Source organism: Neodiprion virginianus, chromosome 6 (assembly GCF_021901495.1).
Source record: "Neodiprion virginianus isolate iyNeoVirg1 chromosome 6, iyNeoVirg1.1, whole genome shotgun sequence".
Taxonomy (NCBI): Eukaryota; Metazoa; Arthropoda; class Insecta; order Hymenoptera; family Diprionidae; genus Neodiprion; species Neodiprion virginianus.
In genome coordinates this window covers 3,105,152-3,129,294 of record NC_060882.1, presented here as the reverse complement: position 1 = coordinate 3,129,294, position 24,143 = coordinate 3,105,152, and the positions used below count along the sequence as shown (strand labels likewise).

The following is a 24,143-nucleotide window of genomic DNA, read 5'->3' as shown; positions in this document are numbered from 1 at the left end:
CTACCTTTTCGTTCGGCGTAATCCCAGCGGGGTGTTATGTCGGTGATTTAAAATTGAAACTTCACAGCTCGCCCATAGGGGGCACCACATGCGAGTACGCATCGTCCAGCCGTTAGCGAGCCGCATCGCGGAACGATCATTTGGGGTAATTATCAATTTTTTCTCAATAGTAATGTTATTCGTGATTTGGACTGTTATCCTGTCTTGTTCATCGGAGTGCGAGAGGAATTCTTGAACTTAGCTTGCCGAAAACGCGCACGACATTTCAGGTAATATTCCTTGTTTCCTGGTACCTGTCAAGGCATGGTCGGCGGCGTGTGTATCGTGCGTGTTCTCTGTAGACGATCGTTCTTACCAATTTAGCCAGATTTATCTGAAATTTGCATTATAGACTCTTCGACCCGCGTTGACTATTTTTTTTTTCTAACGGCGAGGAAGCCAAAAATTTTTCACCGATCAAATTCATGATATCTTCGAATGTACATATAGAGTATTTGTGTACATATAATATCAGCATCACGAAGTCATGAGTCAGTTGTTAACGCGGGTTGGAAGTAACAACATGTGTGTCTTACTTTGTGTCAACGGAAAAACGGATTCATACTTTAGTAAATATGAAACAGAAACATATGGTTGCAAGTTTTATTGCCCAGTATGCATGAAGTGAATACGAGTAAAATTGAACCACTCGAATGAGCAATGAAATTTAATTTGAGCGTCAAGTCATAAGTATGTAGGTTCAACTCGTTGAGTGTGTTTCAGGAAATTTAACAGCATTGTGAATTAAATTAGTTTACTAAGGTATGAAAGGTAAATAAATCTCACCTTGATCGCTATTGCCATGTAATTTATACAGCAAAATCTTGCTAATCCAAGCCGTTGTGTACCCATCCTAGCTCAAATAATCAAAACACTCGGATAGCAGGAAATAAAGAAATAATACATTTTTAAGAAATGTTAAATATTAATGACGATTTTCTCTTTTAACAAACAGACATGTGTGTTTAAATTAAATCAAAAACATTAAACAATGACTATAAATACAAACAAATACACACGTCTTCGGAAAGAACGCATTACAAAAATAAAGTTCAACTGCAATAGACTTATATATTTATTAGCACTTAGAAACAGCAGATATTTGTGTCTGTCGCCGATGAGACGAACTCGAATAATCGCGAAACTAGATGAGGTTCCACTATATTATTGAGAATTGACCTATTTATTTAGATAAGTCAGAAGTAATTGCGAGCAAACAATGGAGCATTAGAAATTTAGAGTGATTGTTACATCATTTCACGCAACTGCTTGTAAAGCTATTGAGGTATCACAGGTATGTTCTTTACAGTAGCAGGCAAGTAAGTAGCTGGCCTTTGGTGCTTTAACCAAGGAGGTATGGACGCGGGCGTGGGGGATGTTGCCCAGATATCGGCTGAATTAGCTCAAGTCGTCGAGGTGATGATGTCACCTGGCATACCACACGAACAGCGCCTCGAAGCCTACGCGGCATGTGAACGTTTCAAAGAATCATCTCCCCTGTGTGCCCAGTGTGGCCTATTCCTTGCTCAGAAATATGTAAACAGCAGTTCGGTCGTGCGACATTTTGGGCTACAGCTGATGGAACACTGTGTGAAATACCGGTGGACCCAGATGTCACAGCCAGAAAAGTTATTTATCAAAGAGAATGCCATGAAATTACTGCAAGACGGTACGGAACCGTTTATGCAAGAAGAAACGCACATAAAAGATGCCTTATCCCGCGTGATTGTGGAAATGATCAAACGGGAATGGCCGCAGCAGTGGCCTACACTTTTGGCTGAGCTCAGCCATGCCTGTACCAGAGGCGAAAGCCAAACAGAACTGGTACTGCTGGTGTTTTTGAGACTGGTTGAGGATGTTGCTCTACTGCAAACATTGGAGTCAAACCAGAGAAGAAAAGATATATATCAGGCATTGACAACCAACATGGCAGAAATATTTACCTTCTTCTTAAGACTGATCGAACAACATTTTACAAAGTTCCAAGAAGCAAACAGCTTGGGCCATGTAAATGAAGCTACTGCCCATGGAAAAGTTGTCCAGGTAACTAAATTGATACAAACCAGTTTCACTTTTCTGAGGTTGAGTCATTTCTCAAACGTACCCTTGCGTCATTTTTGGAATTTGCGAGTTCTCGGCAAAAAGCAACAAATAAAAGTTGTTTTATCACTTCATTGTGTTTTCAGGTTGTTCTGCTTACCTTGACCGGATTTGTGGAATGGGTGTCGATAGCTCACGTGATGGCAGAAGATGGTCGGTTATTGCAAATCCTTTGTGTACTGCTCGGCAACCCAACATTCCAATGCCCAGCTGCAGAGTGTCTGTTGCAGATTGTTAATCGCAAGGGTAAAGCGGAAGACAGGAAGCAATTGATGATTCTTTATTCTGAAGAGGCTTTGCGATGCATTTACAGTGCTGCGACAATGCCTGCGCCTCCATCAGGACCAAATAACTCGGAGGAGAATTATTATTTGTTCTTAAAAAAACTGATTCAGGTACGTGACTGACTAAATGATAACAAATGCAAGTAATTGCACTGACCCGCATCTGTATCCTTGCACCAGTGCAACTCTATTACACACTTGTACTATATTCTAATCGCATATAGGGTCATTTATTCGTTCCTGTTCAAATTCTGTTATAACATTTTGAAAAAAATAATGAGTGTTTTAGGACTGGAAAAAGAATTTTAAAAAATCAGTAGTCATTCAGAGATGCGAATACATGGATTGTAATAGATTTTAAACAGGTATTAAACTAGAAAACACAATTTCACAAAAACGAAAAAAAAATGCACTTCCACTCTGAATCTGGGTGAAATTGTTTTACTTTGAAAGCGGAATGTTTGTTTTCCTTAGTTTGCAAAAATCAATTAGGGTATTTTTGAGATGGGATTAAAAATTCATAGGTGACTACCGTGATTAAAAAAAGTTTCAAGGTTTTTTGGAAGGTTTTCAGAGATCGTACTAATGTAGGAAAAATCCTGAATGGTACTAAAAAATGTCACGATCAAACGTTAACTGAGTTTGCATGGAAAACCCCATATCTTTTAAATGGTGCAATTCAATCCCCTTGCCCAAGGTTTGTAGTCTATATAGATTCGTGCTTTGAAATGATTTTGATATATTTATTTGGAACTAATACAGGCGAAGGCTCCGTGAAAATTCAACAAAATTCGTTTCAAGAACCACCCTAGTAACATCAGAGTACTTACTACTTATTGTATGTTCTGTATGATTGGCTAGATTGAATACTACAAAATTCGTTTCACGACATATTAGGTCTGATTTAACATCAGGTCTCAAAGTAGCACATAAGTAGAATTAACGTGAACCTTGAAAAAGTCTTGGAAAACATTACCTCCATTAACTTTCATATTGTTTTCCAATTCCACTTCTATATACCAATACTACAAATGGCCTAAAACTCGTCACTGTTTGCATTAATTAGCTGTGAACAGAACTTTATTCTTCTTTACGTATTTTTACACCCGAGTTTTGTCGACTGCCCACACCCTTCAGTAGGTTCACCCTTTACCGTTGCAAACTTAGTTTCTGACTTACTGGGTTAACTGCTACGGGTAATCTTAATCATCTTTACATGAGTCTAATAACTTTTCTACTATACTAATCTTATCACAGCTACCCACTGCTACGCTCTGTTCTCTCAGACTTGTAATAATATTATCCGAATTTTATCTTAATTAATTTGTCTTATATACTGATTTCAAAACTGTGTTTTCGCATTTTTGACATGATGAAATGCTAGATGTAGACATATACGTACAATGGATCTTTCCATGCATACAAACGAATAAATACATTATGCAGTTGGTTACAAATAATGACACTGTCATATTTTTTTAAGTGCATTCTTAACAATTCTTGTATCCTTAATTTATCATAGATATTGACCGGCATGGCTACGCAACTTTGTATACTTTGGGGCAAGGAAGATGGATCGACCGTACGTCCGGCTCATTTCAATCTATATCTGGATGCCGTAATGACATTTACCACCCATTCAAGTCTGACTCTGTCGCATATGGCTAATGCCATATGGATAATGTTGTTCAAACATGACCAAATCAAGGCTGATCCGCTATTGTTGACCTATGTGCCAAAGTTCGTCGAGTGTACCGCACCTAAACTTATCAAAGTATCGTACACAAACGGCAGACCTACAAATGGAACCTGTAGTATCTCTGACTATGATTCAGAAGAAGAATTTAACGTGTTCTTTCATCGGCTAAGGATGGATCTCCTTGAGGGTTTTCGTCATGCGACCATGGTGGCACCTTTGGTCACTTTTGCCTATGTGCAGCAATGGTTATCTGCCAAAATAACAAAGGGCCTGACGGATTTAGGGTATAAGAGTAACCTAAATGACCCAGTCTATCTAGAGTGGGAGGCACTCGCCCAGGCATTAGATTCTGTGTCCTCGAGGATACTACACGTAAACGAACGGCCGAGTGTGCAGACCGGCCTTCAACTATTGGAATTATGCCTGAGTTATTCACCCTTAGACCCATGGCTGTTATCTGCTCTACTGTCATGTGTGAGTGGGTTATTTGTCTTCCTTTCTATGTCGACCGGGTCCATGGAGATGCCTGGTGTCACCATTCTTCCACGTGTGTTGGAAAAAATATTTGCTGCATTGGTATTTGAGGGACAAGGTGAAACCAAAGATAACAGGTCGAGGGCTGTTAAGAACGTCAGGCGTCACGCCGCAAGTTTGATGGTCAAAATTGGATTGAAATATCCACTACTGCTTCTCCCAGTTTTCGAACAAATCCATACTACAGTTCTGGGTTTGGTGCAGGAACCTAGTCAGCTTACTAAGATGGAAAGCGTCACCTTGTATGAAGCTTTGCTGCTCATATCTAATCATTTCTGTGACTACGAGAGGCAAACACGCTTTGTTGCCGAAGTTATCAACCAGGGGCAGTCACAATTCGTTACACTTGGTGTTGAGGCCTTCAAAGGCCCCATAGAGTTTATACGATTTGTCGGTTTAAATTGTGACCCAGTTGAAAACAACTTGGGAGAACGAACATTAAAAAACCGTGCAGATCTCGTGTTTTGCATTGCGACAATTTTAAGCATTGTAAAACGCTGCTCCGTACCTGAGGATCCCGACCGGGCAGCTAGGGGGGGCTTCTTAGCAGCACTGAGCGAGAGTGGCAACCCGGTGTACAGAAATCCAGCCAGTCCACATGTGATTCCTCTACTGCCAACACTGTTTGCTCTCATCAGAGCTATGAATGCACTTTTTACATCCGAGGCTCTTGCTGTGTTATCTGAGGTAGGTGCACAAGGTCGATGGCAATAACAGTTATTCGAGAACAGTATAAAGTTTGAATTCAATCACAATTTAATACATACCTAGTTTTAATAGTAAATAATTCCATCAATCCTCATGTCTATTCGTCTGTATGTGCCTCAATAATGATGTATGTACCCGGGTATTAGGGATACAGATCAGCTCACGGACTTTTGGAATCAGAAAAATCCAATCTCTTGGGGTTGAATTCTTCCAGCAATGACAACAATCTGGCAGACTCTGACCAAACCACAATTGCCCCTGTAGTCAAGATGCAGACTTTTCTCACAAACATCCATGACAACTGCTACCACATGTTGGGAAGTGGTTGTCACACAATTGGTCGTGACTTCTACCAGTTGTCTGGTCTCGCGCCCGCTCTGCTCAACTCCGTTTTTTCCAATATGGAGGTAAATATTTGTTGAATAATTACATACGTTGATAGCGCATATAATCAATTAACTAAATACTGCTGGTGAATAAGAATTCTCGACCTCGTATATAATCTATTATAGAATCTTGGTGATCGGTCAATTAAGTAAACATATTTGTAGTTAACGTTTCGACCCGGATATGGGCCCTCCTCAGAACGATTTATTTATTTAACTGTCAAGAACAACAAAAAATTTTTTTTCAAATTATAATACTAGAAGTACAATCAGACATTAAATATTATAGATGTAATACTCTTAGGGCTATTATATATTATTGGTTAGTAAGAACAATTTGATTGATTGAAAAAAGAATGGCTTAAAGTGTTATTTACCTTTTTTTATAAGTAAGTGGACTGAGATGTAGTCGAATTCACAATTTACAATTAGTGGAGACAATGTTCTTTGAGTGACGGTAGTCAATGTCAATCTTCTAGTTATTTTACATGTAGGAGTTAATAGTTGGAAGTCATTAATTAAAAAGATTAAAGAACTATGTTTCTTCACAGTCAATATGTCATTGTGTTAAAAGGTTTTTAAAGAAGGTCTTTTTAGCAGTAAAATTAATTTGCAAAGTGTCCAAGAAGTGGAGGTAGGCTCTTTATGACTATGTTCCACATGCCTAACAAAAATTATTGTTGGCTGAACCGATTGGGTCAACAGGTGAATAACGACTGATGGGAGAAACAAATATGATCCAGAGTGAAGGTGAACCTAATATAAACAATTATACAGAAAAACAAAAAATATTTTGTGAAAAAAATTATGTAGAAAAACTGTGTTATGGGGACAAAAATTTTTTGTATCTAGTTAAGGTTAAACAATATTTGTTGTGTGGGCGGAGATTAGAGGTTTGTAAATATTACTTAAATGTTCAACATCTTGTCTAAGATTAACGGAATTGGTGTGACCTACAATGTTGCACAGTTCTAGTAATAGTCTTTTATAATAATTGGGTTCTTCACAAAACTAAAAATACGTTTACTTAATTGACCGATCACCAAGATTCTATAATAGATTATATACGAGGTCGAGAATTCTTATTCATCAGTTTAAAATTGGATTACTTCCGAGAACATGGGCTTTATTCACAACATCGAGCTTACACACAGGAAAGCTACAGCTGATTATTTACGCCGTTGGATCCGGACAGCTGAAAAAATGTCGAGGATGAAGAAGAGTCTTTGAGAAATTTAAATGTTTGGGCATTATTCCTTGTTTCTTAGATCGAAGAAGGAAGATCCTGTGGTTCTTCATCCTCGACATTTTTTCAGCTGTCCGGATCTAACGACGTAAATAATCAGCTGTAGCTTTCCTTGACCGATCACCAAGATTCTATAATAGAGTAAATACTGCTGGATCCCAGATTTACTAGCTGAGGACCTTCTCAAGTTTTTTCCATATCCCATTTTTAATCTCAATGATGGTGCAATACTGACAATAACAGGCGTGTTCTACATGATTAACATTGTATGGGTTCAGGTTATTCCAGATTACAGACTACGTCCGATTATTCGGGTGTTTATGAAGCCTTTTATCTACTCATGTCCACCAGCGTACTACGAAACTGTTCTCATCCCTGTCTTGGCCCACGTAGCAACTCACAGTGAGTTACACAATGTTCATAACATCTGTACATGTAACTGAATGATGCAGCATTCAGGGCATAGCGTAGAATTAAACAGAATTATACAGCAAGAAAAATAACATTAAATCAGAAATAACTGAGAGATACTTATATTTGTACAGTGTGCCAGAGATTGACAGCAAAGTGGAAGTACATGACACAGTTGTACGAGTCTGGGGGATTAGATGAAGAGAATTGCACAAACGTGCAAGAAGTTATCGACGACATGTTGAACAGAAACTTGACCCGAGATTTCGTCGATGTACTAAAGGTAGCTCTCGTCGGCGGGGCAGCTAGCGACGCTTCACCACCTGACCTCATGGAACAGGATACCGATGGAATGGCAATCGACACACCTTCCACAAGGGGTAGCAGCATCGTTGCTGAGGTAGTCAGTGAGCTTGGAACTCTTCTACTGAGGCATCCATCAACTTGTCACAGTGTTGTTCTCTGCGTATTGGGGTAAATACATTTCCATCTGTATTTGCAACATGTATCATCATGACAACTTGCTTAACTAATTTCTTGTGAAAATGGTTTCAAAATATATTCGTGAATCGTTCGTTGTAGCATATATGATCAAGATCTGTATATCGCAAATAAGTATACCTCTGTGTGTCTTTGTACACACCCAAATGTGAATTCAGCACCTCCTTGCATTCATTTAGCGCATTATCGTGGAACGATTCCAATGCAAGCTTGAAAGCAACTCTCCTCACTGGGCCAATTGTGCGAGCATTAGCTGTTGATGGAAGTCTTACACCAGCAATGGCTGCCCATGTTATGGTAGCCGTTCTCCAAGGACTTCAACTTCACGGGCAACATGAGGCTAACCAGGGGTCTCTTATAACGCTAGGAGCACAGATTTACGAGTGTCTGAGGCCCAAGTTTCCAAACATAATTGAGGTGATGCAACAGATACCAGGCGTCAACCCGGCCGATTTGCAAAGGTTCGATGAAAAGATGACTGTCATCAGCACCAAAGGAAACAAGGTCGAAAAGGGAAAGAAGGATCTATTCAAGAAAATCACGAATCACGTGAGATACTTAAATTTTTTATTACACATAACAAACATCTTATATAGACTGAGTCCCAGGGTAGATTATATTTCTGGGCAATTCGTGTCACTGGCAATGAGTATATGTATGATCGTTGACAACACAATTGTAACATGAGAGAGATGAGCATTGCAGCTGAATCAGTGAAAAATTAGCCTCGTAGTTCGAAAAACGAAATGAGGATAAAATATTCCGAAAAATGCAACTTTTTATTCGATTTATCATAGACAGTTTAGAAATGAGATTACCGGCAATTTGTTTTAGTAATTCTTCTCAAAACTCGACAGTTTGGTAATGCACTCCATGTAAGTACCTCAAAATAAATCGAAATTATTAAAATACGCCATTGGCCCATTATGATAATTCAATCATGGGTGAAAAAGAATACGAACGTATGTAGATGAATTGGAATACAGCTTTCAGTTTCTGTCATTCGCATTCAATACTGGTGACATTGTTGTGTCTCTCGTGCTTTCAGATTGTTAGTTATCTCTGCGTCTTCCCCACTAGATTTTCAATACTGGCAGACCAGGTAGTAATGGAATACTAACCCGGTTTAGATGCTACGATCCTATCTAACCTAATCTCATACAATAAGATTCACTTTTCGAATCAAATTTCAATGTGACACTTAACCAATTCATTTTAAATCGCTTTCCCTTTGTGCTGCAGCTAATCATGTCCAATTTCTTGGTAATATATACGGCAATGTCACATTAGATTGTGAAAAACCAATAGTTGGCTGCAATTGCACTGTTGCTTGGCAGCGATGTAAAAGTTACCTGAATTTAGGTGGAAGAAACCAATCACAGTATCACTGTTCATTGTTGCTAATTACACATATATATAGAAATAAAGGAGCATTACACTAATTCCTTAAGCCAAAAGTTTCTCTTGTGAGCTTCAACCAACTGTTTACTCTTATTGCAGTTGATAGGTAGGAGCATGGGTCAACTGTTTCGAAAAGAAGTCAAAATTGATAATCTCCCACGCTTGGATGTCCCTGGCAAGCCACGGCCACTTCGTGTCGACGATATATCGAAAGGTCCGTCCGAAACAGGCCTCACAGCACTTTTTGCAAGCCCCACGTAGCACATGGCTCATGATCGCCACATCTCTCGAGCATGGAGTAATTTATTGTGTGAGTATGAATTGTTGTAAAAAAATCCATAATTTGAAAGTAAGAACAATCTTAACGTTTACAAGATTGGTTATCACACACGACAACAGCGTCTGGTTTCCACGTTATTTAATCATAGAAATATGAAATAGTTGATAATTATACTGTCTTAGTTAATTGACTGCCGGAGTACAGCTTGAAGGTCGAATTCCATATTGAGTTCTGCTTTTTTCATTTTCTTTTGTTTTTTTTTACATGAGTGTGGCATATGTCGTACATGTACGTTCCTATTTTGAAAAGATAATGTCTGTAATATATTAATATACTTTATTATATTGAATTATTGAATTATAAGTAATTTACTCATAATGTAAACATATTTTATTGATAGTTTCACATGATCTGAAATTGTCAATGGTCAGAGATTACACTCAGTAATGCATGATATGTGCATTTCAGCAGATTGGTTGAATCGAGATGATGAATTTCATTTACAAATTTCATTTGTGTCTTCTATAAAGGCACTGTGTTTTTGTCTTGACACACAATGTTGTAAATTGAATGGTTCTGGTACAAATTTGACAATTACTATTAAACAAGTCCAGCTGAATCGTTAATTGTACTATTATTGTTACTAATGGTAATGCAATAGAAATATTTTTTTCAGAAATATACTTTCAACTTTTAGGAATAGTTATTTATTAAACGGTAAATAAAATTACGTGAAATTTTCGACATCCTTGCACAAAGAAAAATGATAGTGGTTTGTCACTGGTGTCTCATATTTTGGCTAATGTGTCACAGTTGCACAAAATTTATGTTTTCTGTTTCTTTTTAATGTTATCAGATGTAGCTTTTGCAGAATGTTAATTGGAGATGTAGTTCTTAAATTAGGACCCAGTGCAATGAATTGCAATTAGAATTCAAAATATATCTTTTTTTGTCAATATATTGTGCGAAGATTGCTACATTCGTGCCTTTTACGGAATATAACTCTAGGTACAAAATGTACGGAATCATTTTATCCTTTTTAGTCATGTTATATTCTCCTTGAACATACAGACGAACCGCACAGGCTTAGATAGCTGTAATATACTGATTTGCAGCAACTATACAGCTTTCTGTCAGTTAGAACTAGATAAATTTACAAAGCATGTATACCGTTGCACTTCGAATTTGATTCGAATATCACCAAGAAGATGAAATGATAACACAACGCTTAACTGCACATTAGTTTATACGTGAATACGTGATTCACTGAGCATCTTGACATTTGCGCCTAATATTGCTTCTTAAAGATTGATGTTTGTGGATGTTGCGCGTGCGCGTGGCCGTGAATGAAGAAAGATATTCCTACTGTTTTCGATAATGTACACCTACGTAAAATTGCCTTTGACACCTCTCTTTTTAGTCGGTCAGATATAATGCTGGTGCCAGCAGCTTTTGACCAATGGCAATGGCGAATGAAGCCAATACGGGATGTGTCCTTCAGTCGGCGTATGCTATACATTAGCGCTGTAAGCTTTAGTTCTGACTTACTAAAATTAGGTGGTCAGAATAAACTTTGTTCGGGTGCACAAATTTTTAGACAATTGAAACACGAAACAGCAGAGTCCAATTTGATTACTTTTACACGAATAGACTTTTGCGTTTCATAATTTATCATTTGAAAATAGGATACAAATGTAGAGTTACAATTTATCACTTTTATACTTTTTTGGTAGGTCATGGTTTGAAAAAGACATATAGCAAGGATCAAGATTTTAATCTAAAATTAATTGGAACCATTCACTTGTGCGACATTTTCAATATTATGCAAAAATTAATATCTCATCGTCTTTTAAAAATAATTTTTACGAAATTTTCACCAAAAAGTGTTGATTTTTAAAACATTGTAGAGTCAAAAATCATGTAATACTACAATTGACCCCTTCAAGGCACATGTTTAGATTTATATTATTTCGTACAATAATGTGTTGCCAGTCTAATAGTTATTATCAACGAATGTAAATTGCCGCACGAGTCAAGAAGTCCCTATACGCGTCCATCCAACAAATTCTATTTTCTGTGCTACATTCTGTCAGAAACGAGAATATTGTGTAGTTTTTATAAGCACTAGTGCTCATAGAACTAGAAAGTAGTCGAGTCGATGATGGATGTAGCGCAGAAAGCAATGAACATCATTCATTTGCACTGAGTGATATGCTACTTCTGGTACAAAAAAAAAAAAACTTAAACTTGGTAGGATTTGGTATACATTCAGTTGAACAAATTTTACTAATGTCTTCTTGTTGATGCAGAGCGCTTGATGTTTTTCTCAAGGAAAAACAACGTACGTATATGCTCGTTAAAAAGCACTTATAGTAGACAATTTACCGTTTAATTTCTATTTCTTATCATGATTTATTCTCGTATCAACGATTCACCATGCTACTCATTATTTTGACATGTACATTACAGTCTTTACTTGGCGCAGGTTCGTATTTCATTATATTGATACGTCACGTGCTAGCAATAGGTCTCCCACCCATATAAAACATGTATATTATAAAATGAATGTTTCATTATTCGTCAGCGGAATTTTTTGTAAAAATTTGTATTACTACAGTCCACTCAGTGCAGAGTACGCTTTTACATACATACCTGTGCTGAGTCTTGACAGGTGTGAGTCCCGAGCTCATACCATGTTTATGGTTGAACCCATGCAAACGTTGTAATATTTGTGTATTCGAGGAGAAAGAGTTGTGTGGAGCAGCCACAATCGTCGTATTTGCTAGGCAGAGTTGTTTCAGCCTGTCCGTCTACTTATACACGCACAGTGTACATATACGTACAATCTATATTTTATTGTATTTAAAAAATGAGAAAAAAAAAATTGACAATAATATGTAAGCGTATCAAAATTCACTGAACTATGAGCAAGACGAGGCGATATCCTGCTAAATTCAATTGCTACTGATACATTGTATACAGGTATTTTTGGGTGTGTTCAAATCACGGAAGGGGGCAGGAAAATACAAATGAGATTGTGCATTTTTAAAAAATATATTATCTAATTATTCGCATTACAAACTAGCCACACATATCTGGATATATTAGTTGAATTTACACTATACAAAATAAACATTCCTTTACATTTGTATTACAGGCACGATCACAGCTCATGTTACATATTAATCATGTCAAAATATGGAACGATGCGCAGAAGAACGTTTGAGTGATTAAATGTTTACTGTGATTAAATATGGGCCATTTTGGTACACGTCCAGCGGGTATCCTAATCTCTACTGTCGGACTAGCAATAAAAATGAGAACTGTGAAAATGAATACTGGCCATTCCAAATCTCGTTAATCTGTCTTGTAGCTAACTTATATAATAATTACACAGAACGCGTGTGACTCAGGTACATGATCCCACATTTTGATAGATCAATTGACCTAGCCTCCAACCTCATTATATGTACATATTATTACACATCACACATATATTCATAAAAAGCATAAACTTTACAATTGAGTATTTAGTTACAGTTTATTGCCTCAGCATACACAGACATAAATAGTACTATTATACGCTTCAATCATCATAAATCGTTTTATTGGTCTTATTTTGAAGCTACAATAGGTATGTACTTGCGGCGATTGCATTTGGGATGCATTGACTGCAGCGAGTGTATTTTTGTCACTTTTCAACAAATACTGGTTATGGGCGAATCTGAAATACATGTATCGCCGCAGTCAGTGCAGCCTATTTAGAATCACAATTAATTTCATGCAACTGAATTCTATTCTGCATAGTTGTACTATAGTTTCTATTTGAAATGAATGAAAAACCGTTAAGGTATTTGCGATAGGCTTCATTTCATTGCAGACTGTAATAATACATGTGTAAATCTGATAATATTGTCAAGCTGAAGAAGTGAATATGTCGTAATTATCTAACTTTCAAAGTTGTCATAATCTTCAAGGCACTTTTGTAATTATAATATTCTTCGCCTTGACATTGATGTCAGATTTGAAGAATAATTGTACATACATATATTACGCACCAATAGAATTTTATCACTCTGTTGAACTAAATTTTTAAATATCTGTTCAACGTTTTTTGAACTCCCATCTGTACTCCTATCTAGAAAAAAATCCCAGCAATTGGACTCGTGATAATACACTGGATGTCCGTGGCTTGATAACAATAGAGGCGCTCAGATTACCCAATTCCAAGATGATGTTTTTCTATATTGGAAACAAATGAACCTTCGAGTCTTCCAATAGTAATGACAGCCATTTGAAACTAGAGACAATGTGACCACAGAATATATAGTCTTGCAAAGCGACACCCGGAAATATAAAAGCAAAAGTATGCCATGTGCCCAGCATCACGCAGCCACAGGCAGATACATGCACACACACAAACTCATCTCATAGGAAAATTGGAAGGAATATTCACGTAGGAACTCTTTCGAACCATACAGATGAAAAAAAAACACTAATGATCTGATAAATTTATAGACCGATCGATACAATTGAGCAAGGTTGTATGCACTACGTGTAAGGTTTAAGGTACAAGGTAGTTCTTTCCTTGGTACAGGTTCTCAGGGTTGTTATAAACCTGGAAAAACTCGGAATTAAAAATGTGTCGACATTCTTAGAACTACTTGCTCACTTATTGTGACAATCTACTTTTTTCTACCAGTCATCGATGCTTAAACTTAATTCATGTTGCAATTTGCAAATGAGATCCACGCTTTCCTGGAATGCCACAGCAAGAGCCAAGGTACCACTCCTTTACTATCTGAGATAGTTTTACTTGGAATGAACATTACTGTCGCATAATGTAAGCTATCGCTACTACAGTCATACGAAAATGGCAAAATTTTTGCATGCACAACCTGAGTTAATTAGGAGATCCTGAAAGTTGTAATTCGTGACAACCCTATTCGAGCTTTGGCGTCTCTTGCACAAACATCTCCCGATGCAACGGACGCTGGGCTGGTGAAAGAAATCGGACACCTGGGTCAGTGAAACTTAGATTCACAGTAAGGATTGAATAACTTTTACCTTAAAATATCATCGAAAACATTTATTAATAACTTTCAACTATCGCCTTCCGCACCTTTGACGATCAATAAAAACACATCCATATTATCTTTACCCTTTACATATACCTGTCCCCTTGGTTCGAAATCATATCTCCCTGCAAGTACGTCCAAGCAATTACTTGCCAATTGTATTCTTCCTGCAACACCAGTTGAATCCATGCGAGACGCTATGTTTACTGCATCCCCCCATATATCGTAATACAACTTTGTAGCACCGATCACACCAGCAGTTACATCCCCGTAATTATATCCAATCCTTAATATCAATTTAAATCCAAGGAGATCTCTATTGAAATCGTAGATAACTTTATGCATCGCTACCGCGAATTCCAAGAGTTGAAACAAATGAGTGCACTTGTGCTCGTTTTGTTGCCGTACCTGAGGATTCAAACCACTCGCAGCCATAAATGTACTGCCGATTGTTTTGATTTTTTCCACGTTTGAAAATTCCGACTTTTCAAGAAGTTCGTCAAAATCGCCAATAAGTTCGTTCAGCACGCGAAGGTATTCTTTTCCCCCCAAATAAGATTCGTCGTAGAGCTCATTGAAATTGACAATACTTGCAAATATGATTCCGACAGACTTGTGGTTTTGAGAATATTTTGCAGTAGTCTTTAATTGATCGGCTACATACTTTGGTATAATGTTATGCAGGAGCCAGTCAGCCTGATTCTTCATTGACTGAACCCTAGCCTTGTCCCTTGCTGCAACCGCATTTCCGTGAAAGCTCAGTCTATAACTGATTTCAAATTCACGATTGAGAAACCATACGAGAAGGAGAAGTAACACCATGTCCAAATAAATTTCAGATTCATAAAGACGTTCTTCGTTATTCTGGGGTAACAGATTTCCATCATCATGGTCGTCGTAAGTAGATATGTGAGTAGCAATTAAGCCTATAAACACTAACCCTGTAAGCGTAACGAGCAAGTTCTTCATCCAGCAATTGAGTTGCGTGAAATTACAAAAATGTACCAAGCCAACAAACACCAAATAGCTGTAGTAATACTCGATATGGTTCTGTTGCATGAAAATCGTGTCGCGGGTGAGGTTTATTAAAATCGAAATAATCGGCAAGCTGACGAGCACACCCCCGCATATATGCCAGGGATGCCATTTTGAGAAAAATTTGAATATCTTTTGTGTAAACGTTGTGTGCGTCGTATTGGGATGCAAAATTTGCCTTATGCACAAAGAAACGGCAAATAGGTGGATTAAAGTAGCTAACGTTGAGAATACAATGTAGTATGTCGTAGGTGGATACAACAGGAATAAGGATATAGTGACCGAGGTAAACACCAGAGCTGATATTAATATGTCGAAATATGTGTTGAATCTGGATGTTGCCAACGTTGGCGGATTGTCGCCAACACCTTCGCTGGACTTGTGTGCTGTTTCCCGGTACTCCTGTTCCAATTCTTTATTTTTGAAAAACAGCGTTAGGCTCGACAATGGGGGTTTTACGAAGTATGAACGCTGCGAGCTCACGTTGTCCTGGACACATCTGAAGCAATACGGTTCGCATTTATAATTATAAAGACAATTGTCTGTTTAACTTGCTTTCTATCTTTTTAAGTTCGTCGGGAATTTGTCATATATTACACGTATTATCTCTCTAACGTGTAATCATCAAGACGTAAAAATTTTATCTGCATCTCGTTTGAATTTGATATGTGAATTTAATCATTTTCATTGATTTGTACACTAATGGGACTTCAGGAGAGTTGATGCATTTTCAAAAAGTTAGTAGTAATAGTTTGCATACGCAATTTTGATTTAAAAAGAAGCTGGAATATAAAATTGAATCAATACATTTTAATAATTATTCGAGATACCTATCTGCAGATTATATAAAAGCTATTAAATATACTTCAATCTGAAACTTGGTACGTCTAGTAAAGTATCGGCACAGTTCACACAGTCTGATCATAATAAAATGATCAATGATTAAAATAGTGATACTTAGGATGCCATGCAAAAAGCGTAGGTATGTAAAAGCAACATAAATTACGATCAATATACATGTATCTATTATACAGGGTCATTTATCCGTTACCGAACACGAATGCGAGTAACGCGGCCAATTCCACCCGGCGCCCACACAAACTGCACTCTCGCTCAAGGGTCAGCTGTTCACGTACATCTATACACACATTTATAGAATACCGTATGCTTAGGGTTAATCATGGAGCGGAGAAGCTTGCACTCGTGGAGGAGTGCTGGTGTACAAATCAAGAAAAATTTATAAAACTACTTCAATTATATGCAAGGCACTATGCACGACAAAAATTGAGAACAGTGAATACAATTACTTGGAAAGGAACAAACTGACGATACCAAAAGATGTTCTCCATAAAAATACCGTATTTTGTTCTGGTTACAAGTCTACTCTGAATGTAAGTCGTTTCTAATTTCATGAATAATTTTTTTTGAAAAATGGTAGGGGCAGCTTTACGTATAAATTGAGTACGAGATATTTTATTATTTCGTCATCATATTCAGCACCAAAAGTCTCGATTTATATTCATAGCAATAAAATATCTTTAATCCAACAAAACGAAATCAATAATTCATTGGATGAAACATTGTTACAACATTTTCTAAATTGGGCACTGAAATACTGAATTCTCTGTGAAATTACTAAGGTTTAAAAATGATTGATTCTTCTGTATGGAAACTTTTTTGCCTTATATGGTGACTAGCTTTGTAAGTGTCATAAGATTTTAACGTACAATTGTTATGAGTAAAATCAGACGATGGGATTTTTTTTTTAATTGCTGTACTACTTCGCGCCCAGGGCATGAACTTCCCTTGTGAACATAACTTTCTTTGCTTTATTTATCAAGGAGCTTGAATATCAGGGTTAGTGCGGTATTTCTGGATTTTTCTTGATTACATTATAGTCATCCAAAGCCTTTTGTTCTAGTTCCCATCGTGTATCAAAATTTGTAAGTTTCTGACATGTCATATTGTACGTACATAGTTATGTATACCTAGATTTTACAATTAATTACTTAACTTGCCTGATCAACTGTAGGTCGGATTGTTTTCTAAGTTTATGAAAGCAGGCACCAAAACTGTCTGTTACCACGGACGCAGATGGATATTGGGGGGCAGAGGCGGGTTGATCTTGGGTAGAATTTAACGTTGATTGGCTAGACGTGTAATAACCACTGACCCTGTGCCCCAATATGTCTCCCTGGGCCATCCCGTTCATCAGGAACAGCTGTAGCATGGAAACGAAAAGTCAATTCAGCTACTGGGCGAGTCCAAGTGTTTTTTGAGCAGGTACTGTAAAATATCTTGTTTAGAGTGAACATTTCAAAATCAATAACTTCTTCGGTATACATAGATGACGCTAGAAAGTTATGCATATTTGGTTGCATCGATCTATTCGCACCTGTTGCTGAATACTGCTACGCCTACTGGTACTACGAATCCCAGAATCTTTTCTACTACAAATTGATGGTGCTTGACTCGCTGGATCTTGGCTTGGATTAAGTAGCAAATTCGATACTGGCATCGGATCACTCTCAATCCCATTAGCCAATGCTAGCTGAAAATAAAATAAATGTTGGCCAGTCATTACAGATTTCTCTACAGTCAATCGAAATCACATTATTCTTTTAGAAGAACAATTCTATTTTCTCTCACTGACACTCATCGGTGAAGAAAGTATCTCCATGTTACCTTCTTGTAATGAATCGTAAATGGATGAAATAACGACGCCAATTTTATGAATATTCAGAAATTGTGAGAAAGTTAGAGCTGCATAAGAGATTCAAACTGTCAGGCAAACTTCATTAGTGTGATAATGAACGTTTGGATAGGGTAACGTTTCCTTCGTGTAAAATCAATATACAGTTATTATCTATAACTATGACCGTTTTTACTTGAATACAGGTAAAATTTATCCCAAGTGGCACTGCTTAGTACCTGTGACCAAACCATGTGAGACCAAAATGAATTGATAACTGTTACGCATTAACCAATCAAAAAATAAGAAATAGCATGAAAGCAGGTAAGTGGAGTCCGCTGTAGCATAAAATTTATGCACATACAGTAACCAAGATTACAGAAGGAAAACATTAAAAGAATAGTAAATCAGAATAGAATCGTTAGACTGAATAGTTACTGGTTATACCTGATCATAATACCCGTTTGTAGATTTCTCGTAATGTGTAGTGGGTACCCGGGACGATTTAACAGATGGTGTAATCTCTTCGCTACCTTCACCCTTATCCAGTGGAGTCATTTCCTCTGTCGTCCTTTGCCTTTGTAAATATCGCCAAGGTTTTTGCTTAACTTTTTTCTTTCCATAACTAGCTATTGAGGTAGGACTTTTGTTGAGGTCATCTTTCTCATCCCCGGTATCCCCGTCGTTGTCCGAATCAAGTATACTGGGTAGTGAGTTTGCTTTTATCCGATAGCTTGCGGGGCTTGTGACCATGTGCAAATAATGGGGACGTGGAGATTTTACTTGATTGGTGCACGAGGCTAGTCGAAGACGAGTATTGTGTGGTGCTGGTGGCGATGACGAAGGTGTTGGACTTTGGCCCGCTTTATTAATGTTCGTCATGAATTGTGTAACAAGATCCGCTTTTCGACCTCTTATGAAGTAAGACTTGACTCCTAAAAGAAAGTAAGACGGAGCTTGTGCAATTATACTTTAATTATTGTATAGTTACACATCGTCAGTGTCAATTTCTGCAGGCAACATGGGCAGACTGGTTAAACGTCAGTTTTGAGTATACTTGATAACATACCTAACTACACGATGTGAATTTTACAACTTGTGCTTTGCAATTGTGTACTTAGAAACTTGAATGGAAAAATGCAATAATTCCAAAATACTAGGAAATATCCGAAAATAGGAATAGATTTTGAGGGAAATCCTAAATTGATCGACATTTCACGATAGTTACATAGCGCTTCTTGGCAATGAAAATAATATGACTCGAAAAATGGCACTCTATTGTCGTTAAATAAATTCCAACTGTTTCAAATCTCATCCGACAGGTCAGAAGCATACTTCTTGATATATAGAGTCATTTTCAAATGATCATGGATTAGTTACCGCCTGCCACTTTGAATTTTTCCCATAGTGTTTGCTGTTCATGCTACAAATCTACGCGTTTCGAGTTGTGTCAGTGTTATCAAGGAGTATTTTACAATGCAGCGTTTTTTTTTACCTCAATGTTAGAGTTCATCGATTTGACTGTCAGGGAATTTTATGTTATGATGGAGTATCAAAGCATAATCTGACGAACCATTTTCTCATTTATTCGACACTGTTCTTAAAAAAGTACTCGAAAATATTAAAGGATTTTCTTACCATTGACAGCATCGCCATCCTCGGTTAGATATATATCTCCAAGAAAACGCATTGTTGCCTCACTGAGATGCACCCTGCCGGGCTTTCCGGTACTTTCAAGTTTATTTGCTAGTGTAACGTCATTAGACCATACATCAAATTTGAACCGCTTTGTGCCGACAATTCCACAGAGAACGGTTCCAGTGTGTACTCCAACACGCATATTAACGCCCTCTCGCCTCTCGATGTCAAATTGCTTTATTGCCTCGATCATTGCTGAAAGCATTAATAAGATATATAAGACAAGATTGTATGCCATTAAATGGACCGAATGTGGTTAGACAGATAACTGACATACCAAGACCCATTTCTACGCAACATCCTGCATGATCTGCTCTCGGCTCTGGACAACCGCTGACACAATAATAACAGTCACCCAAGGTTGAAATTTTCTCACACCCGTGATGAGCGCAGAGCTCGTCAAATCTTTCAAATAAATCATTTAAAATCGCCACCAGTTCCTCGGCAGTTTTATTGGAGCTCATTCTGGTGAAACCCACAATGTCAGCGAATAAAATACTGACGTTTTCCATCGAGTGCATGTTGAAGGGACGAAAGAGCGAATTTATATCAGAGTTGTTGGAGGGTATAGAGCCTTTTTTTAACGAGTCCTCCCGTTCCCTTTCTCGCTCGCTTTCCTCCATTAACCAACTGGCAACTTTCGGCGGCATAACAGAATGAATCATCTTTTCTTTCAACTGCTTTTCCATTTCGAGCTGGCGACGGACCAGCAAAGACTGTCCAACTTTCATGAATGTACCACGCATACGAACAAACGTCATAATTAAAATGTGAAGGCCGATCAGGTGTATAGATACTTGCATTAATATTCTCATGATCCATGTCGAGGCATCTCCTTCCAAATTTATGGAAGGGGTTGCTGATGCAGGGTTGCTTAAATTTGATGCAAAGTAGCTGCTATGTGAATGGATAAGTGTTGGTAGGTTTGAGTTATTTACATCAGATTTTTCCGTAGTAATCCATTCCAATCTTTGATTTGACGAGTCGTTATGTGACCTAATATCGTCGTAGTCGGTAGACCGTGTTATCTGGTTAGCGTTGTAGAAATATGCCGTGAGAAATTCAAACGAAAACGAGTACACAGAACATATTCCTACGCAGGCGTAAAGTGGCATAGGTATCACTGTGTATATTAGAAGTAAGATCTCCGTACACAATGCGAAGTGTCCTACCCGGGTCAGTCGGTCCGACTGAGGGGGTACCAATGCGACAAACAGCAATGACAAAAAACATAAGACGGAGGCGACTAGCAAAGATGTTGGCAATACGTAGAAGCGGTAATAGTCAGTGTGGGTGAAGTAGAGAACTGCGAGAGCCATTGCCCCGACTGCTCCAAAAACTCCTGCTATGCTAGCTCCTGCTGGCCACACAGATGTGTCGGTGCTTTCCATTCCAATAACTATAAAGTATGCCAGCCATGAGAGGGAAAGGAGCAGAATGTAGCCAAGAGCGTATCTGTAATATAGGATACGAGGAAGATGAGTTGTTGTACAATCAAAGCAGGTTTCAACCCTGGCACATGTTTGAAAGATGTGTCTTTCGTCTTTCCGTTTAATAAGCCTTACCTAAATCTTAGTCTGATCTGAGGATATGCGCTCCTCTTGAATTGATCCTCTAATATCTCAGAGTCAAATTTAGGATGCCACCAGGATCTTGGCGCGGCTCGTTCAAACGGAATGGGTAACCCTATGCCACAGCATCCTGACCCTTGACCACTGTGGGCCAGGTAGGTCTGGATGTAAGGGGCAAGGGATATTTGTATTTCACCTCCGGTATCTTCGTCATCTTTTGCTCGAGTAAAGCTGACAGATGACCCGCGTTTGCGACTCAGAGGCGGAGTCATATCGAGTACCGGCTGATGCCAAAAGTTACGACCAGACGGAAAAAAGGCATCGCATTGTTGCGTGGCAAGGCCAGCGCTACGAATTAAAAAGTAGGCGATTTAGGGATGCAGAGTAGTTAGCAAGTTGCGATGGCGCACTGCAATGTCATCGAATCATAGTTTAGGTTAGGTTAGGTTAGATTAGGTTGGGTCGTGTGAGTGCGAACTTGTTTCTTAACATTAAAATGGTTAGAGAAACGGAGAGAAGAGGTGATGGGAAATAACAGACGTGAATAGGTATAATTGAAGAAGATCCGTATGTGGGTGTGGGTGAATGTGGGAGAGCGAGCAAACAAGAATGATTGGCAGGTAGCTCGACGTGCATAGTTTTTCGACGCTATCGTTTCTAGGAAATTCCACCGGCAGGGTAATGGTAATCGACCGAATAGCCGGATAACGTGTTAAACCCCGTACTTACTCGGACGACTCGAAGTTGGACTTGACGTTAACTTTGACGGATCATGTTGGGATATTTAAAGACGGCGGATATCAACGAGCGTCAGTCTGCAACATTTCTAACCTCGTCGTTCAGAGTTCTTATTCACTTTCGAAGGGGGAAATGGTAGGGCGATGACTTGTGACCAATACGCGGCTAACTATATCCACCTTGAAACTACGGAGATAAGAAATTATTAAAATACAATCGCCTTCACGCGACCCATCCCACTAGCGGGCGGCCATATTTGATTAACTGGCGACCTGGCGCCAGACGAAGCTGCCATGACACCGCCCAGATCGGTTTGCACAAGGAAATGCGTCATTTAAAAATGTTGGAAGGCCGTGAGCAAATATAAAGATCGCCGGAGATAAGTTTAAGTGTGTGCACGATTCCCCGGGTGTTTTTATTCTTACGCCTCACGTGATTTCGATCAATTCTAACTGCAATCACTGTTCTCGGGTCCAATTCAACCGGTCCCGAATGTTTAATTGGAACGATTCAAATTTATATGATTTTATTGAGACTTAGAGATCAGAAAAGTTACAGCGGTCTAGACTGAATCCAACACGGATATTGTTCAGAGAAAACTTCGACTTATAATATAGTTGAAATCAGACCAGAAATACATGCTTTAATTAAACCCGCCTGGTTCGAAAATTTCCATACATATTCGGCATTAAGAAAGTCCACTAACAAAAAAGTCGACGGCAAATTATATCAAAAACATTACCAAAAGGCTTCAGATTTTATTTTAATATCGGCAAATTAACTAGATCAAGGCCTATAGAATTCTATAGCAAAATGAGGAGTATGTAGGTCTGCACCTGTTACGTTATGTTATTTTCTTTATTACCATTGTGCACACAATTTAATTACATATGTATATTATTGTTCCACCAGGCCAAACCGGTCAATTGAATAGATTGAGTAGATCGAGATTACAGTAATTTTTAATGAGGATAAAGTTAGTAACGTTACTGTAACGATTCATGTTTAGGAAACATCTTTACTTCCCACCTTTAGGAATGTCTGGAATTTATTGTTAGTAAACCATGATAAACACAATATACTCATATTTTGCAGAGCCAAATCCTTGAAAGTCATTTTAAAATTGTGTGATAATCAATTTTTCCTTTATATTTCTTTATGCAACGTTAATAACTTCAGCCTCCTAATTTTACTGCGTGAACATATTTTCTTTCATATCGTCTTTCGCTGTGTATTATCGGTATAATATATGTATAATAATATTCACTCGGTGGTGATTTAATTTACGCCACCTACGGTGAACGCAAGATACCTTGCCGTTTCCTAATATCTTATCATTTATAGTTTGGGGTTTCTTAGGAATGTTTGCAGCCGCTTCACCGGATTTGTGACTAGGATGTTTGAGCGTCAACCATATTCATGCGGGACAAGAAGAACTCACAGCGAACACCTTCGTTTCATATTGAGATTATATCTGAGTGGTGAGTAAAAGAAGCAATTATAAAGATACGAACATAGTGTTAACCCATTACGAAAAATTACACAAGGTAACTGCCACAAGGTTAGAAAAAGTTAAATTCCTGCTTAAAATGTCGGATGGATGAATCGGGTCTTATCGAAATGTTATACCGTTTTTGTGTCCGGTCTCTATAAGGGTCTATTCGAATTCTATCCTACGATAAAATATATACGAAATCACACAGTAAATGACAAAACGCAGGAATCGTCAGATATACTAGATC

General features: G+C 38.1%; 3 protein-coding genes across 9 annotated transcripts in view; 2 read left to right on the top strand and 1 right to left on the bottom strand.

Moving 5' to 3' along the window:
- The first annotated feature begins 24 nt into the window (after positions 1 to 24).
- LOC124307524 (exportin-5) lies at positions 25 to 24,137 on the top strand. Of its 5 annotated transcripts, none has more exons than XM_046769280.1 (10): positions 25 to 145; positions 1,349 to 2,082; positions 2,226 to 2,534; positions 3,946 to 5,343; positions 5,511 to 5,771; positions 7,275 to 7,398; positions 7,542 to 7,881; positions 8,088 to 8,457; positions 9,409 to 9,619; positions 23,761 to 24,137. In XM_046769280.1, the coding sequence occupies exons 2-9, from the start codon at positions 1,396 to 1,398 to the stop codon at positions 9,568 to 9,570; spliced, it is 3,651 nt and encodes a 1,216-aa protein (XP_046625236.1). In that variant the 5' UTR covers positions 25 to 145; positions 1,349 to 1,395; the 3' UTR covers positions 9,571 to 9,619; positions 23,761 to 24,137. The 5 variants fall into 5 exon arrangements, with proteins under 5 accessions (XP_046625236.1, XP_046625238.1, XP_046625233.1 ...); XM_046769282.1 differs by lacking the exon at positions 23,761 to 24,137 and adding an exon at positions 15,507 to 15,810; XM_046769277.1 differs by lacking the exon at positions 23,761 to 24,137 and adding an exon at positions 12,747 to 14,715.
- On the bottom strand, positions 12,585 to 22,716 carry LOC124307523 (adenylate cyclase type 9). 3 transcript variants are annotated; one of them, XM_046769274.1, is made up of 8 exons: positions 22,393 to 22,715; positions 21,658 to 22,011; positions 20,370 to 21,547; positions 20,033 to 20,287; positions 18,842 to 19,329; positions 18,098 to 18,253; positions 17,721 to 17,923; positions 12,585 to 16,201 (listed from the first exon to the last, which is right to left on the bottom strand). In XM_046769274.1, the coding sequence occupies exons 2-8, from the start codon at positions 21,933 to 21,935 to the stop codon at positions 14,692 to 14,694; spliced, it is 4,068 nt and encodes a 1,355-aa protein (XP_046625230.1). In that variant the 5' UTR covers positions 21,936 to 22,011; positions 22,393 to 22,715; the 3' UTR covers positions 12,585 to 14,691. The 3 variants fall into 3 exon arrangements, with proteins under 3 accessions (XP_046625230.1, XP_046625231.1, XP_046625232.1); XM_046769275.1 differs by having other exon boundaries at positions 22,581 to 22,712; XM_046769276.1 differs by lacking the exon at positions 12,585 to 16,201 and adding an exon at positions 16,213 to 16,840 and having other exon boundaries at positions 22,393 to 22,716.
- The window catches only part of LOC124307526 (gamma-aminobutyric acid receptor subunit beta-like), a 17,320-nt gene continuing 16,974 nt past the window's right edge, over positions 23,798 to 24,143 (top strand). The window contains exon 1 of the mRNA XM_046769286.1: positions 23,798 to 23,882. Coding sequence (XP_046625242.1) covers positions 23,798 to 23,882 — 85 coding nt within the window. The remainder of the gene's footprint in view (positions 23,883 to 24,143) is intronic.